The sequence below is a fragment of the Pteropus alecto genome, unplaced genomic scaffold, assembly GCF_000325575.1.
Source record: "Pteropus alecto unplaced genomic scaffold, ASM32557v1 scaffold110, whole genome shotgun sequence".
In the NCBI taxonomy this organism is placed as follows: Eukaryota; Metazoa; Chordata; class Mammalia; order Chiroptera; family Pteropodidae; genus Pteropus; species Pteropus alecto.
In genome coordinates, this window is record NW_006431920.1 from 721,983 (window position 1) to 740,516 (window position 18,534).

At 45.9% G+C, this 18,534-nt stretch overlaps 1 protein-coding gene across 1 annotated transcript; it reads right to left on the minus strand.

The window, feature by feature from the left end:
• Positions 1-211: 211 nt before the first annotated feature.
• EIF4E2 (eukaryotic translation initiation factor 4E family member 2) lies at positions 212-18,480 on the minus strand (the record flags this gene model as incomplete). The annotated part of the gene is made up of 7 exons (XM_025043187.1): positions 212-272; positions 6,856-6,992; positions 7,090-7,242; positions 8,433-8,537; positions 12,310-12,444; positions 13,451-13,565; positions 18,293-18,480. Coding segments are annotated over 7 exons (879 nt in total), but the record flags the coding sequence as incomplete, so codon positions are not given.
• Positions 18,481-18,534: the final 54 nt, after the last annotated feature.

Consider the following 18,534-nt stretch of genomic DNA (forward strand, 5'->3'; position numbering starts at 1 on the left):
GAAGAGATTTATTGAGTGGTTTGGGACTCAGTGTTTTTCTGAGACTGTGATACCAGCCAGAGAGGCGGCAGCAGACCCAATGCCAGCAGAGGCAAAGTTGGGGGTAAGTTGGGTAGAGGGCAGCCCCTTGGGGAGACGGGCCCTATGGCTGAGAGGTATGTCGCAAGGTTACAGAGAAGAGACAAGGCCCTACCCTGAGTGGGAGAGACAGAGGGGGAGCGTCCGATCAGCGGCCGCTGCTGTTCACCAGGCCATGAAACTCCTCCCAGGCCCTGGCAAACCAGAGACAAAAAACACAACAGCACATTCAGATCAAAAGCTTTTTAAAAAGAGAGAACAGACACGTAACCCCCACTCCCCCTCAAGGCCGGGCGGAGCCACCCACACCCGAAGCACAGCGGTGGGGGTCCCACCTAGACCTTCCACTCAGGCTAGCAGCGCTGGCCAGCGCCTTTCGGGGACATCTGGCACTCCTCCTGGCTTGCTCCACTGGCGAAGCCAGGCCCTCGCTACTCCCCCGAGGCTTTGCGCAGTCTTTCTCTCCCCTCCATCAAGTCCACCAGGGAAGCCAATGAGCTTGGAGCTAAGCTCGGCCGCCACTGAGGACACCTCCAAGTCACTGGAGCAGGGCAGCAGTGCGATGTGGGGACAGGGGGTAGAAACTGTCTTCCTCCATCAGCCTCACCCTGAGGGTAGAGGCAGGTACTCAACGGCATCGTGGCGTCTACAGATGCAACGGGGAAACGAGGCTGCTTTCACATGCCCAACTTCTGACCCTTCTAACCTCAGATCCTAAACCCGTGCCAGGTTCCATTGCTGAAAAGAGCCATGTAACTATCTTAAAATTTAAGCTGTGGAGGCCACGGCAGTTCAAAATTTGCAGGGAAGAATGCTCATTTACAACTTTTATGCTGATTTGTTCAATTTAGAAATCGGGGTTAGGAAGGGCTAAGAACGGGAGTGAGGGGAAGTCTCGCAGGGCATTGCTCAACAAAGCACAGGCCGCTGACCGCTGGCTGAGGACGGGAGAACCCAGGTCCCTGCGTGCTCAAGAGCCCCGACCCACCTCGAGTGTTCTCAGAGAAACTGACGTCCTGCCTTTTGCCCTAGCCACTTTCCAGCCCCATTAGGGACAAAGTTCTCTAAGAGTTACATAAATAGTGGGCAAACTGTGCTGAATCTAAAATTCCTGTCAATTATTCTATCCTTGGTTTAAAAGGGTGAAAATACCCAGGGTGGCAACATATTCTGTCACTCATTACAGGTTTAATATTATGGTCACTAAAATATACTTTATTACCAGGGCTTCTATTTGTAGCTTTTCTTCTTCTTAACAGAGAGGGGTTAAATAGAGACAATGAATTCATTCTTCCAGGCAGTATTTATACCAGTTTCATTACTATGTCCCTCTCCTGAACAGGAGCATTTGTAAGTTAATGATCTACCTCTTAGAATAAGAGGCTGATTTGCAGTTAACAGTTTCTTCCGGGAGTATTACCAAAGCTACTAATAAATAACCGAACTGAAGAAAATCGGAAGACCTCCAAACAAGTGTGTCAGTCTCTGTCAATTCACAGACTCGATTTCCACAGCAAGGCATCTGCTCCACAGTCCATTCCGAGATGGTCGTGTGATGACCTTTTTTGAGTCCATGAGTGACGTCGGGCCATTTCACTTTTCACTTCAAATTAAGGGCAAAGCAAAATCCGATGCTTGGTCAATGACCCAAGAAACCCCTCTCTCGTTTTAACACTGAGATTTAAATTTTATTTTAAGCAATTTAAATGTCAACAAGAATTACGTGGTTGTGTTGAAGCTCCATCTCATTTATCCTTTTGTTTCCAGAAAGGCTTAAATTAGTCCAGAGGTCAAGAACTTGCAGAAATATGGATTTAAGAGTTCCCCTCTAATCCATTCCAGTATTAAGCTGCCCTCCCATTTTCTTCAGAAGTATCTTTCTCATATGTTAAACCTCGACATGAAGAATCTGGGTAAAGAAATTTCCTCACATGGAGTCAGTGGAAATAAAATAACTGGCTATAGTCGCTGACACAACCACTCATTCTCGTAGCCCAATGCTTGGCTAAGAGCAAATCCACTGCCTAAAGCTGGGTGTGAATATTCTAGCTATTTTCCATCTGGCATCCCAGGCATATTAGGTAATATTAAAACTTACTTCTTTTAAAGGTAAAAGAAGAACCCAAGTTAAATGTTAAACATGTGATACGAATAAAGCTTCTTTAAAAAAAAAAAATTTACCTTGGATTGATATAGCCTATAATGCATTCTGAACAAATTCAAATGACAGGGTTAACAGAGTCCTTTAAAGATCACTCCTGTCTCAGTTCACTCACCAGAAAGCAAACTCTGAGAGCCGAGATCTCATTTCTATGTGACTCTGCTTGTCCCCATCCCCACCCAAAGTCTGGCTCACAGCCTTGCACTTGGCCGGCCCCCAATATCCATGGACTAGCTCGGCCTGCTAGTCTGAGCTTCCTCTACTTTGAACATAAGTAGGGGAGTACATATCACAAATGCAAAGCCAGGCCAGCGATTACACTGGTGTGATCATGCCACCAGGCTATGATTTGGCCATAATAGAAGGGATGGCTGGTCCTTGTCTACGAAGTTCAATGTTTAAGTACAATGAAATCCACACACGGTCGAGGAAATTCCCCACGATTTGACCCATTTCTCCTCTAGAATAAAGAAATAAAGAGAAGTCACCTACCCTCAACTTCCTCTGCAGAGGGGTCTGGTCAGGCTCCCCAACACTGTGTCCCACTGAGCGAAGCTGGCCCTGTCTTCCCCTCTTCCATTCCAGGCCAGGGGCACAAAAGGATTCAGTGGGACTATTCCAAAGAGGAATTTCCTCACAAAAGACATTGCTGCTTTACATGGCTCTGTGCCATTTTACCTTGGTGGTCCCGTGATTCTAGGCTGCAAGTCTGGCTGTTATAAGATTTCTTCTCAAAATGGAGAATATAGTGAGTCACTTGATGCCTAGCGGACCCAAACCTATAAAACCTCAACCGTTATTGGCCTTCTTAAAAGGAGCCATGAACCTGAACTAAAACTCGATTTAACAAGTTTCTCATTTCTCAACGGGACCTGTTCACCCCTGAGGGGCGATTGCTGGCAATGTGACAAGGGCAGGCGGCCGCGGGCAGGCACCCCCTCTGTGGCGAAGCAGCTCACCAGGTGTCGTGTGCAGCGTGTGCCTCACAGCCCACCTCGGAGTGCGGCAGGGACAGGCCACAAGCAGTGCGCTGAGGGGGAGGCCGGAAAAACCAAACGGCTGAAAAAGGACATTGGAAACTGGACTGAAACACAGCAAGATGGAGGCACAGCTGACTGAGAAAGCGGAGCCACTCCTAAAAAAGGCCCTCTCACCATTTCCAGCAGCCCTAATCTCCAGAATACGCGGGCGTATTCTCCAGAATACTTCCTTCCTTCACGTCCCTTGAATTCTCAAGTCCCGGCAGTTGCTGTTCTCTGGCTCGAATAAAGCCATACCTGTGCAACAGCCACAAGGAACAGAACAAAGCAGAACAGTGCTGGCTTCTGTTCATTATGTGACAAGGATCAGAGGGGTCTCACGGTCAGTCTGGTGCTTTCTGACCATCTCTTACTCAGGAATGTGACGTCAAGCTCATCTCCTGGACCACTTAAATATTAGCTGAAATTAAGGTCGATACATGTAACATAATGGTGGAAGGCAAGAGGAAAAATGCCACAGAAGGTAATTCTTTGACAAACGCTGAAAACAGAGTAGGCATTTCCGCAGAGCACACATCTCCATTTTCTAAGTACTTCGACCCATTTTGATATGCAATAAACAAAAGAAGTGATGACACAAATACCTGCAGAATGTCGAGCCCAGGGTGCTAGTCCCAGTGTGTGTTCTGTGGGATCCCTGGCCACGGGGAGACTGGTGGTCAGTCAGGACGGTACAAGCATAGGGTGGCGCTTCCAAAATGGATCGACCACTTTGGAAAGCTCCTCATTAGGCCCACAGCCACCTTCGCAGAGGCTATCAGGCAACCTGACCTAGTAGTCTGTAAAAATGATTTCCGGTTTTGGTGGCAGCTCCCAAGGAAATCTAAAGTAACATGAGGCTTGCTGAAATTCTACATGCAGGTTAGGGGCCTGCAGGCCAAGCTGCAGCTCATATAAGCCAAGCCACAAAGCACATGAGGGGCGGGTCTGTGCTACGGTCGGCTACCCTAAGGAGCAAACTCACAGAGGAGGAAGATGCCTCCCCACCCCAGATCCTGATGCGCAATAACCCTGGGAGAAGGGGAGGGCTAGAACCGTGAGATCTTGCAAGCAGAGACGGCTTAAAGAGGAAGATGATCTGGCTCTACAGGGAAAGCAGAAGGGAGAAGGCTGGCAAAGAGCTCGTGGCCTGGGCAGCTTCGGCAGTGAGAAAACCCCGTTAGCACAAAGCGAGGAAGCCAGAGACGTCCAGCCGCACACAGGTGGAAGCAGGGCTTTATCTCCAAGCAAGAGAGGTCTCTGAAGTAAAGGCGAACGAAGTCAGCAAAGCAAAGGCCAAGGACCCCCCTTTCCAACCTTAACGGTTTCCAAGCTGAATTCTACATCAGAAATCGCTGTTCTTTTATCAGCGTGACTAGATGGGAACTAAAACTCAAGTACCAGGAAATGGGGCCTCATTCTGAGAGTTAGATGTCACCTCATTATGTCAGACCTCAACAGAAGTGCAACGAAACACCACGTGACACTGTACAATAGGCTTATGGAAATGAGGCTGCATTCCCCCGATGGCCCTCCGTGGAGAAGTCTGTGCCGTTCCTTAATATGGTGACAGTCAGTCTGAAGGGCCACTTCTTTGATGCACCATAAAGAGCAAGAGCATGAGACAAGCTAGTTTAGCACCATTTATTAAGTGATCTCAGCTGCTGTTGCAGCTGCTGCGTGTCAGCCTGTTCTTAAAACATCAAATGCTCTTCGATTCCTCTTGTCCAGGACAGAAGGATCTTCCAGGTGGCACGCCAACAGAACAAGAGGCTCCGATGATGCCAGCTTCATTGATGGTGCCATCCAGAGAGGGAGAAGGTCATGGCACATTCAACCGCGGCTTCCAGAGGTTTTGAAAAAGGAGCCTTTGAGGGCCCAGCCTGCCTGGCGTTCTAGTGGAAGTGCAAAACGTTGGCACGTTGGGGGAGGAAAGAGAGGGAGACGCGAGGGCAAGTAGCATCTGGGTGTCGAGGAGGGCGATCTGGAGCCCTGCAGCCGCAGGGCGGGAGTGCTAGGCAGACCTCTACATAAAGCAGCGAGCAGCAGACCAAGGCAAAAAGCCCGCGGGCTCTCCCACGCTCCGGAAGGACTTGTACACATGTCTAGAAAGTCAGGAAGAACTGCCTCAGGGTATTAGGGGGAGAGCAGTGGAGAGGGGAGAGTTTTAAAAACCGCTTTCCCTTTCCTATCCAGGTGAAAAGCTTGCCCTTGGGGGGATGGGGGGGTTCAGGAACCTTGAACATAAGAGTCCTACAAAAAGTATGTGTGGAGCTCTCCAACCTGCACTGAGTCTGGCTGGAGGGCAGAAACTACTTCTGCCCCCAGAACAAAGAATAGGAAATATCTGCCTGGAGAAAAACAACGCTAACGCAGGGCTGTAAAGCCAAACAGACAGGGCTCTGGCTAGCTGATAACTCTTGGTGGCCACGATGAGTCACACCAAGCCATTTAATTACGGACCGACTCCTATGGCAGCGTTCCCAGTGAGAAACTAGCCCTGAGCTAGTTCAAGCCCACTCCACCCGCAACGTCATCTGTGAATGCGTGGAACAGACTCCCAACGGCCGCTCTGCTGAACACCATCGCTGGGCCCACTACTAGTTCTTAATAAGAATAACATGATGATGATATTATTAATGATGATGATGATACAGCAATTATAACGCTTGGCCCTGTCAGAGCAGTCTCCATCTGAGGGTCTTCACTTACAAAGATTCGATCAGCCTGCCAACAACCCTGATAAGGATTATTGTCCCCCATTTTACAGCTGGGGAAACTAAAGCAGAGTGGCAGGGACTTGCCAAAGGCACACAGGGATGCTGGAGTCAGAAGTAAACCTAAAAGTTCCGACTCCTGGTTGGCTAGCTCGCCCGCCAGCTTGGAGAATATCTAACAGCCACTCCCCACGATGTCTTCATGGTAACCTGGATTTATTTACGACATTCGATCACTGAAAGAGCAACCTTAACCAGTGATTCTCACGTGTGGATATCCAGCTCCATGTCCCTGAGCCCTAGGTAGAGCGCAAAGCTTATCTTCCCTTCGGCATTCATGATTCTCTTAGATTCTACTCTCACGAACGCATTATTCTGCCTTCTCTGGGGTTTCAGCTCTACACACACAAAGAGATGGAGTCATCATTCCTGATCAGAAGTCAGTTTCCCCGGACAAAGAAACAGACTGAGGCTAACAGGTTAAAAAGACATGCAAAAGTGGGGGAGGGGCGGACAGGGAGGAGGACTTTCCTGTTCAGTAAAATTATCTTAAAAAAAAGCGAGAAAAAGAAAAGCACTTTGTCTTTCATTTCAAGATAGTCGTTAGCCAACGAAAGACAAGACAGCTTGTGTAAACGAAGCGAGCCCAGGCACTGCAACCGGGATTCTGCGGGGGGCGCTCTCCGCCACAGCGCAGGCGTGCAGGGAGCCTTGCCAGCCGAGAGCTGCTACCAGTGGTCAGAGGCACTGGAGGGAAAGGCTGATCTGTCCCTTCTCCATAAGTCAGTCTCCTGTACGACCATATTCCTCTGAACCCAACTAAGGACCTACTCCTGCCAAGTTTAGGGAGATGCCCCCCCAGACCCCCCCCAACACGTACTTGATGCTGTCGGTGTGGGTTTTGTATTCCATAATGGTGTTGGGAGGTAGGTTAAGCACTCGCCGAAGCGTATCCCGGATTCGGGCTGTGGTGGCTTGGTCGCTGGCAGTCTTATTCCATATGGAAATAATGTCCTCCTACAGGAGGGACAGAGGGAGTCATCACAGCCAACCGGAGGCAGTGAGGAGAGCAAAGGCAATGCATGACCCCCGACCTGCCCCCAGGGAGGCTTACCTGAAACCGGACGGAGACCACAGCCCCACAGATCTCTTCCCCAACCATGAACTGCTCCCCCAACATGGCCAGGATGAGATTCTCCCAGCAACGGGAGGCCAAGCCCTTTCGTAGCCGAATAATCCACTTGCCGCCATTTTTATTTGCATCATCCTGTGAAAAGACACAAAGCATTAAAATATGGTTTCACAGCTTATCTTTTGCATAAAGTCAGTAAAAAGCCAAAGATCCCTTGAACACTAAGAGGTCTTGTCACGTTCCTATCACTCAACTTCACAGGAAAAATGGTGGTAGGACCAGGGAGAGAAGAAATGGGGAAAAAAAGAAAAACGAGGTGGGAATCCTCATAGAAGACATTACAAAAAAAGACTAAACGTACCCCTTAAAAAGAATCCCCTTTTTCCGAAGCTACTTTGAGGATCAAAATGAAATGATGTCAGATTTCAGACACAGATTATTCCTCACTTTATTTGCCAAGAGTTTACCAAGTGTCACCATGTCTCAAATACACAGACATGAAGCCACGGTCTCTACCCAGACCCAGTCCAGCTGAGGAGAGAGACGATTAACTATGGCAGTACGGCGGGACGGGTGCTGCTGTCACAGGGATGTGCACAGTGAGTTAAGGAACGAGACAGAAACACTCAAGAAGAAACACTTAAGCCGAGTCTTGAGAGACACGGGAGGCAGCCAGGCAGAGCAGGCAAAGGGCTCTGCGGCACCGGGAGGAACGTGTGTGCAAACTCTGAGTGTGAGACGGGCAGATGCAAAGGAAGGCTGAGCTGCGGTGAAGGGAAGATTTAGAGGTGATGGCAGACGAGGCCTGAAAGGCAAATCAGATGCAAGATCATGTGAAAAATAAAGAGCTACATAAGAATGAAAAAAAAATGGGGGGTGGGGGGATGCGATCACATTTGTCTTCTAGAAAAAATGCCTTGGCATTGGACTTGATTATGGATTACAGCAGAGCAGAGACCATGGCGCTCAGCTCTGGGTCCCCAGTTATTGCCTATTAGCTTATCTATTATCCACTTTAATCGTAAGTATATCATGATCATATATTGCCCACACACAACCAGTTCTATAGAGATAAGGGTAGTTTTTTAAAAAATCCTTTAGTGTTGTTATACCACCATTTTAGAGATAAAACGATCTTTCAAAACCCCCCAGCATCAACGACCCAGACAAACAATGGCATCTGTGTCTTTTCTCAGAGGTACCAGTTCTAAGGATGTACCAAACAGTGATGCAGTTTTGAGAGGAGATTTTAAAATACTTTAAACCTTAGCGGGGGCGAGGGGGGAACATGTTCAGAAAAGTAGTCTGAGGCCCTCAGTCTTTACCTCCCACATAGGTTTAATTCCTTCTTTGAAGAGATGGAAGTCACTGTGGCCTGTCAGGTCCCCGGGACGTACCATGTGGCTGTAAAACCTCCAGAACTGTTCCACCTGCGAAGAGAAGGCCCCAGAGTACAAAAGATGTGTCTTTTCTTTGAATGAATACAATATATATCTAAGAGAAGGGCATAAACATGGAAGACACTGTTACAGGCTACACTTTTGGAGGATACAGTTTCACCTGGAGGACCATATGGGAAGGCATGTTAGACAAAAGAATATGGCAGACTTGGATAAAAGAAAAACATAATGTTGCTAGCATAAGAACAAACTCTTTAGGTGAGAAATGCTAGCCTCGGCCAGGAGCCTCAGGCTGGTGGAGCTGCATGCTCCATCACGTGCTGTGAAGACCGTTTTACACAATAGAAGCCCTTTAGTCCTGAGGTAGATTAAGTGCCACGTAGCCTCAGCCTGGACCAGATCACCTCCTGATCAAAGACTGTTCACTGGCAAATACAGTACTAGCTACAGTGAAATACATTCTAGTTCTGTTTAGTTACTGAGCACAAGTGACAGAATCACCCACATGTACTACTCTATACTATGGTGCCTTACCTAAGGCCAAGACGGTCCAAAACCAAGGAGGAGTTAGCCTCCCTCTCATACTTGGGGTTTACATCCCTCTTCTTAGCTAGAACATTTGTTTCTCCTTGCTCCTACTGGACATACTTCTCCATCAAATGTGCACTTATTTATACTCATGATGCTACCGCTGTTTCTTTCACTAGTGCCTTGATGGGAGAAATTACTTCCTAATCCTCTGTGATTCACAGAGGACATCTACAAAGTACTGGCCAGTAAAGAGGCACGCTTTAAGAGGCAAGAGAAAATGTGGAACAGTCTGAAGAGAACATCTGGTATCTGCCTACATTGTTGAGGAGGCTCTAAACAAACACAGCAAGATACCATGTTGGGTAGCTGGAAATGGGTACTGGGTAGACAGAGATTCAGGTCATATTTCTAGATCTGGAAAGCAACTGAGGAGAAACAGACCTTAAACTGTGTGAAACGGCTGTCTCTTCAGTTCCTGAACAGGACACAGGCGATGTTTCATGTTACAGAGAAGTGAGGCAAGAATGTCATTCCTAGGACTTCGATGCAGTCTTTCATCTTAGCAATCGCTATGCCTAACTGCCAACAGTGATTTGGGTTAACAAGTGGTCATCTGTACACGATGAGCAACAATCTTTTCCACCTTAACACAGTGGAAAGAAATAAAGTACATGCACTAGAAACTGTGGCTCACTGTGAGTGAGGAATTGAAGGCGGTAGTGGGGGAGATACACAGGCCATCCCCAATTCCCCAGTCAAGCACTGCCATCATGGTTTGGTCTCCTCCAGGCTTACAGCCAGATTATACAATCTTATAGCCATAATCTTACACCTAAACCATGAGAAATGAAGTAAGCAGTTCAAGAAATATTAAATTTGAAAGATTCTGTGTTCAGACTCAGAATATGAGGTGCAGAAAAGACCTCAGAAATCATCAACTACCTTATTCCTTTTACAGTTGAGAAAATGGTTTCAGAACTTGCTCCAGCCCATGGTCAAGCACCAGAACAGGTGACCCAAGTCCAATGCTCTTTCCGAGTCAAAACACTGCCTTCTTAGTCACCCGAATTTCCAGAACTTCTACATGTTGCTAAATACTAGGATAAAGGACCAATGGGAAATACTGCTTGGGTTTAATAAAAGGTTTCACAATACGATTATTTCTCTGTGAGGAACTTAATACTGTGAGGCATTTCTTAATGCCTTGAATTACCTGACAGGGGACTTTAGATACGGTCACACATCCAACAAGTAATGAACAAGCATTAACCCAAGATGGTGCTAATGATAAACTCTATTCAACTCAGCCTACGTGCCAAAAGAAAACAAAACAAAAACCCTCCTTTAACAAGCTGGGCAATTCATATATGTTTTCCTTAAGAGGCTAAGAAAAATGCTAGAAATATTTGTAATCACCATAAAATAGCCGGACAGAATCCTGAGTGAAAACTTACTCCCCGGTTCAGTGTCTTCTCTGACCCCGAGTGCTCAACCAGTTGTTCACAATCTCACAACGTAACGGCTGTAACGTCTAACATTCCCACAGAGCAGGTAACGAACTTTCTGTGATCGATTTGGGAATGTTAGGAATATAGCTGACTACTGAACACCGTTTGACCTGCGAGGGTCCACTTTCACGCGCTATTTTTTCAAATGACCCAGGCATTTCCAACCTCAGTTGTCCCATGGCTGGGACTCGGCAGACGCAGGGGGTCGACTGCAGTCACACACAACTGTGGACCGCGTGGAAGTCCGCGCCCCCAACCCCAGCACTGTTCAAGGGTCAACTGTACATGGATATTTTCAAAAGTTTAATTCTCTGGCAAGAATTACTTTCCCTTAACACCTGTTCAATTTTTTAAACTTCAGCCTTAAACCCACCTCGTCCCAAAGAGGCTTTCCGCAAGTTGAAATGGCCTCCTTCTGTCCTGGGAACTCTGAGTGCTCTCTGGCCATACCTCCCAGAGCTCTTCTGTCTCTGTAACTAGAAATCCCTGGCCATGTCTTATTTTCCTAAAAGCAAGGCCTTAATTCATTCTAGAACCCTACAAGTTCCTTAAATTCATTCAACAAACATTTCTTGAACCAAATGTGCACCAGTGCACAAGCTATTTTTACTATTTCAGAAAGCCTAAATTTATCAGGGAACATATAAACCCAGCCTAGTCATCAGATGACTATGTTATATGTACAGTATATCTGATTAATAATAATCAGATAAATAAATATAGCTTGTCTAGTAAGCAAATATTTTTAAAATTGGAGCCTCTTGTCATGCCTTCTGATACACAGGAAGAGTGAAAGAATATAGGTTTTGGAAGGTGGCTTTTACAGCCTGCCTGACCTGAGTTTCAATACTGGTTCCTCTACTTAGTCAAGTAAATTACAACTGACTCGAAACTGTGGATTAGATACTTAATCCAAGTCTCGCTGTTCTCATTTGTAAAATATGGACAACATCAATGACCTCACAGGGCTATTGGAACAATCGAAGGAAATTACACAAAGTGCCTATCACTGTGTCCTTCCTCTTTACTAATTTGTTGAATCGTTTACTGTCTATTATAGTTTCTAGTGTTTGCATTTTCAACAGGACAGATAGCTCAATTATTATAAGAACAAATCCTGCATTTTGATTCTGCCCAGAGATGGAATGTACAATACATAGTAAATGCATAATAATCTTTGTTGAATAAGACTGGTTTTGGTTTTAGTTGCAGATAGCTAGCTTCTCAGGGAACATAAACCAAGCCACCTGCACGGGAGAAGAGACAGATCCTGGGCTCTCTGTACTGAGAGCACCCACAAAAACAAATATTAGAGGTTTCATTTTCTTTCTGAAAACAGGAAAAAGATGTTACTTTATACATAATCACTAACACATCCAAAACCTTGATGGGAGGTCCTTAAATACAAAAGAAACTTTTGACCTTTACTCAACTTTACCATCAAGCCTCATGAGAATAGACACTATGTGCTACAAAATTTTGTACTCGCTCCGACACTTTGCTCATAGTTAAGGACTCAATATAAATATCTACTTAAACAAACCTGTATTTTTGTATTTACCCCTTCTGATAACTCCAGTCGTTACCTATGGATGTCTAATGAGAAACCTAAGCATGAACAAATCTGACCTCAGAGGCTCAGATCAGTTGACTAAGGAAACAAGAATCCTAAATAGTTTACCAGGAGGGTAAATAAACAATGATATAAATACAGGCATGAATTTACTACCAAGGCTCACTACATTACACCACTATGTACTCACAGAGGCAAAGGTGCCAATCTGTTTAATATTCTGCTCATAGCTCTGTGAGCTGGTGGGACGGCCGGGGGTTCTCCTGGAGTACCAGAAAGTGTAGTTGTACTGCAGGGGATGCTCTGCTGGTCCAGGGACAACAGCCTGTGAATTAAAGAAAGTGGTTTAATCCTGGGCTTTTTTCACATGCTCTGAGACTGAGAAAAGAGTTTACAGCGTCACCCCTTATGACCTCCACAATTCGGAGAGGATGCATCCTCAACTACCTGCAACGGTGCCCCAGATTTTGCTTACACAGGAAGTTTCTTTAGTGGTTAACTGATTCCAAGTTCCTATAACATTTTATCAGTGTTCTTATGGCTTTTGTAACTTTCTACTTCATAATGTAGCTATTCATGTTTGTATCTTATCTCAACATATTCCTGGAGCCCAGCACTGTTAGTCACCTGGGGCAAGCTGTTTAACCTGTTTGTGCCTCAGACGCTTATCGGCAAAATGGGGAAAATAATAATAATCGCCCCGTAGAGTTGCCAAAAGGACCACAAAATAGATGTAAAGAGCTTAGCACAGTACCTGGCATACAGTAAGTGCTCAATAAATGTCCATTACTATTATCAACACCATTAAATATAAGCTCCTTGATCCTTAGTTTCACCTTTGTGTTCTCTCATCACCTGCAATGCTTGCCTTTAGAGGGTACTCAATATTGCAGAATGAAGTAATTAATGTTTGCTTTGATTTTTCAAGAAATTGATCTATGTTTCATTGTCTAAATTTTCTCTTTTCCAAGTCACTTTCAGCTTAGACTATTACTAATTGAAGAGTCTAAAATTTCAAAGGATGTGCAGGATTTGAAATACTCAGCAGCAGCTTATGAAGCAAATAACAGCCTTGTTAAACTCCAGGATTAACCTCCCCTACCTCAGGCTAGGAGAATCCTGGCAAGCAAGGCAGTATCTCAAAGTCCTGGGGCAAGGGAAAAGTTCTGAGTCCCGAAATGAACTGAATCAACAACTTTTCTTGAGAATGAAATCAGATATTACAAAACTGTGCAAACAAGTTAACCTGGTATCGTCCAGATAAACAGATTCTATGAAATAATCGCGTCTCAGGTCCAAAGGCAACGACATTTGTGCAGCACAAAACTCACCTTCCTCTTGCTGATGCTCTGACTCTTGTCTCGTTCCATTTTTTCCTTCTCACCATCTTTCTGTGTGCTGTTTTCTTCATTCTGGTCATGGTCCCCACTGTCATCATCTTTCAATCTAAATAAAAAGGCAAAACAATGTTATCCCTGACTGCGCTGATTCTAACCTAACGGAGCTACCAGGTCAAATGAACTACCATGTTACCAATCCAAAGTCGCTCAAAAGACTAGCAATAAAACGAGAGAAGGACGAGGGTACACAGAAAACCAATTAAGAGGATCGAACAAAAATGGAATGCCCATCAGCTAACATGTGAGTTCCAGAAAGCACCATCTTTCAGTTTCCTAACAGGCTGTGCAAAGAAACAAGAGGTAAACAGTTTAAGGGATTGTTTTCTTTGCCAAAAATAAAGAGTCAACAATGATGAGAGTTTCTGGATTAAATAACTGCTTTGGCATTTCAAATGAAGTTTAAAACTTACCTACCTTTCTTGCCACTTCTAACCATCTCTCCTACCCTTCCCCACTGCTGCAGCTTTAGTTCAGGCCGTCCTCTTGTCATCTCTCTTATTACAAGAGTCTTAAACGGTTTCCCTAACACAATCTCCATCCTCTACCCACCTTCCACATAGCCACCAGCATGATCTTTCTCAATGCAAATCTGATCACTAAAATTCCATGCTTAAAATTCTCAATGTCCCTTGCCCTTTGATGCCCACCCTGCAGGAAAAGTGCAATGAATGAAGTATGAGATACTCTAGAATCTGACTCCTGTCTAGAGCAACCTCTTTCCCACCCTCCAAAGCAACTGAAATTCCCACATCTGTACTATCTGCAAACACTAACCCCCCAGCCTAAGGTGCCACTCCTCCCATATCTGTTTTTCCTACTAGATGGAGGGATCCCTTAGAACAGTGTCCTATCGATCTTTGCTCTCCAGCACCTAGGACAAGAAGATGCTGCCCTACCATGCAGCCCAAGATGCTGAATCAATGTTAAATGAAAAGAAGAAATGACTGAAGGAAGGAAGGAATGTCTTCTCGCCTTACAAGTACAGTGATCTGTACTTCAGGTGCTACTTTAGGAGCAGTGAAACTACCCCAAGACTTTCAGGTACACCTAAAGGTCACTGAACTGAGACAGATAAACAGAAGGTGAGTTCACAAAGATGCTAAGAATGCTGTTTAGTCTAGAGCTAGACCATTAACTTATCAACATCTTCTCAGAAATCACCTTTCTCGCCCTAATGACTATCTAGTCAAATGGAATTGGGCGATTCTCAAGAAAGGTACTAGAAATGCTCAAATTCAACTCAGATATTACCCTATACAGATACAGAAACCTGTTACATTTTACATCTTTTTGTCCACAAATCTCCAGTGCCTAGCACATAAAAAACACTCAATAGATATTAGAATGCGTGAGCTAGCCATGTGCTGGGGTGCCTGCTCTGCCCATCTCACAGTCTTAGCTGTAGGACTGTGCCATGAATGCCCAGCCCCGACCCTGACCACGAAGGGCTCCTGACCAAAGACAGTCCAGCCCAGCCAATAATCAATGCCTCATGGCCTTGCTCAAAGTTATGAGCAGATTCCTGCCTCAGCTTTTCATCCAGAAGATGAAAAGATCACAGAGTCGGAGCTGGGGCAGTCACAGAGGGCCCATACTAGAAAAGCCACAAGGAATACAGACAATGAGCACAAGCAGAGAAAGGCAGTAGGGGAAAGGCAATGGAGTAGAAGAGAAAATGGAGAGAGTGGTTTTGTTTGTGGTGCTACCATTTCATTGGCTTGGCTTGACCTCCCTGGACTTCTGGGAGACCCTTATCTCTATACTTACTTCATACCCTTTATGAAACTTGCATTGGTTTTTTTTTTTCCTAAAAGGAGTCTGTCTAGCACACAAGTCCCACCAAATTTACCAAACATCTACTGCCTGTATCAGACACCAGAGTGACTGTCCCCAAGGGCCTGACAGAGGAAATAAGGTGCACACACTTGGGCCTCAGCACAGTACAAAGGCCCCTGCTCCGCCTGCATGTGCCGATAGCACCTCCTGCCTGGTCCCATCGAACTCCTTTTACTGCAGTAACCAACCTCCTTGCAGTTCCCTGACCTCACCCCTCTGTATGCTCATTATGTGGTCTCTTCTCCCAGGACCCTCTTCCTCTACTTAACTTGTCCTTCAGGTCTCAGATTGAGGGCCACTTTCTCTTTAAACCTCCCCCTAGGCTGAGCCAGGCCCCCATCTCCCGGACCTCTCCATATGTTCGTCCTTGTCCAGTTATGCTGTTGTGGTCAGTTTTTTGTCTCCTGATCAAGAACATCTCATGGGTTTTCTACTGCTTAGCCGCAAAACAGCTCCCAGCTCTCTTCTTTAGGGCACACCCCAGGGACTCAAACCATTTCCCTCTCTTATCAGCTCCCAACTTCCCATTATATCCCTTCCCTTTAAGTCTTTGTTGAAGAGGGACACGGTCACCCAGCATCTCTCATTTTGCTACCCCACACAAAGCATATAAAGTTCCTTTCTTTTTAGTGGTTTTGCTGCTCATCACTACTAGAAAACAGAAAAATAATAACAATTATGTCAGAGATGAAACACTACGGTGATGGTGATCCCTGAACCACACTTCTCCCTTCTAAGATAGTAATTGAAAACCCCAAGGGACCTTAGTCTCCTCCTGTTAACTCTTGAGGGTGGAGCTAACCAATTTCCCTACCCCCTGAGCCTACACTTAAGTCATTTACATACTATCTTCCAGAGGCTACTCTTCCTAGCTTGAAGCTGGATTTGAGCCAAGATACAATCCAGACTGAAAAATCAGTGCTCTCTAGACTGAGGCAGGTAATTAGCATCTCTGAGGCTGTCCAGACTGAGTGGCACCTAATTAGCTCACCAAGCATCTGCCCAGGTATGTTCTCATACTCTCTGACTACATGGATTCCTTGCGGTAAGAACTTGATCTAATTCATCTTTACATGTCTAACATCAGACAGTGGCAGAAAACAAACATGTTTAGTGAATGGATTTCTAAATCAAAGCAATATAAGGCAGAATAGGACGGGTCCCAAATAAGTGGTTCAGACAGTAGTTAAGAATGGGCCAAAAGCTAACAAAGACCGAGGAGGGACAAAATCGAGCTAGGCATCTAGACCAGGAAACCGAGCTTATCACAGCTGGGACTGAAGCAGTGAAAGCTTCTGGAGTTTTGCATATGAATAGGATCAATGGCAGTGGTAGCTAACGACTTGATAGGTGTAGGGGGTGCGGAGCAATTACAGTCTCAGGTTACATTAGTAGAAGTGGAGCCCAGATCGAAAAGGACAGAGCTCTTTTTTAATCTGAGCCCAGGAGATAAGACTACAGTGCTCAACTCCAGGCACTGGGCTTTTAGGGTTCTGGCAAACTGAAACACGTCCTTAGGAGCCACGTGGTGAAGAATGCAAAAGCCAAGTGTGTAACAATGGTCTAAAAATTCTGCAGATTTTTTTGCATGATAAACAAAAACGATAAAACTAAAATTAGGGGCAGGAGTGCTGTCTTCAATTGTTCATTTCAAATGAAAGAAAGCTAGGGTTTTTTTTCCTGCATAGCTGGACGACAGATGTCAAAAAATTCTGGCTCAGTATAAGGAAGAGTTAATAACTAGAACTAATTAAAAATGACCCAGATTAATTTTTGTCAAGAAGTGCTTGAACCAAGGTTAAACAACAAATCTGAGTTTGAATCTCACCATATGGCCCTTCCTGTTGTTGTGGGCAAGTTATTTCACCTCAGAAAGTCTCATTTTCCTTATCTGTTAAAGGTGGTAACAAGATTCCCTTTGCAGGGTTTGTAAGAAGTAGAAATAACACGGGAAAAGTACCTGGCAAGATACTTCTTAAATTAGCTTACTGCAGACCTCCGGATGATTTGGGTAGGACTGGGCCAGATTAAGTGTCTTCTTAAGATAAAATTTTGATTTGTCCAGTGCAGTGGAGGAAAGGGTGCAGAACCGGCAGAAAACTAGACAGAGGCAGGACTTGGATCCGGAGCTAGGTGTTGCAGGCTTCACGTTAGGGAAGAGGGGGTTAGTACAGGGTTGGGCTCTGCTAAGTGATGAGCTGCAGAAGCGCTCTGCCAGACTACTAGGAGAGCCCTCTCGGCAACCAGGAAACATTCCTGAGGAGCTGCCTGGAGTGCTGGAATCCAGGACCTCTAAACATGTACACCAGCACTCTGCTGTACTGGAAAAAAATACAATTCCCTGTCAGCAGCAGGGGGTCACAACCTAAACCAATAGTAACTCCACTTCACATTTATACGTCGCTATTTAGTAATTCGCAAAGTACTTTTACGCAAGGCTGAATGTGATTTGACCCCTATCGCACCCCTCGGCAGCGGCAGCGGCGGGGCGCTAACCACTAATGTGGCTTGGGTAACAATGGCTCAGAGCCTGGGTTATCTCTTCTGCTGTCAAACAGTTGGTAATTGGTGGGTATGGGACTGAAAATCTAGATCTTCGAGAGAGAAGACAGATTTACCGGACTAGTAGGAGAGAGCAAAGAACCTAATCTACCTCGATACGATCGCTGGAGGGAAATGTGCAAAACTACTCTGTATTTCCTTTCTGCGTCTCCGACTTGTCTGATGCTGGAGCCGGGAATCAGACGGGGTACACACAGAAGTGCAGAATGGGACAACGACAAGGATATTCTCCGGGCAAGACACCGAGCAGCTCTCGAAGGGTGTGTTGAAAGGGAAAAGGAGGGGGAGGAGAGAGGAAGTAGGAAGGAGTCTCAGGAAGACGATGAGAATACGGTGACCGAGCTGCCACTGTGCTGAGCCCAAGAGCCACATTACCTCACTGCATCCTCACAACTATATGACACGGGCTCTATCACCGTCCCCACTTTGCCGGTGAGAAAACTGAGACTCAGACAGGAGAGATGAGCGGCCCAAGGCGGAACGGGAGTGTGAGGGAAGCTGGATGCAGCAATTCCGAGGTGGCCGGGCTGCGGAAACACCCAAACCGCCGCGGTCTCCGCCCCTCACATCGCAGGCGACCCGCACCCGCCGGGGCGGGGCGTCCGAAAGCCTCCTTC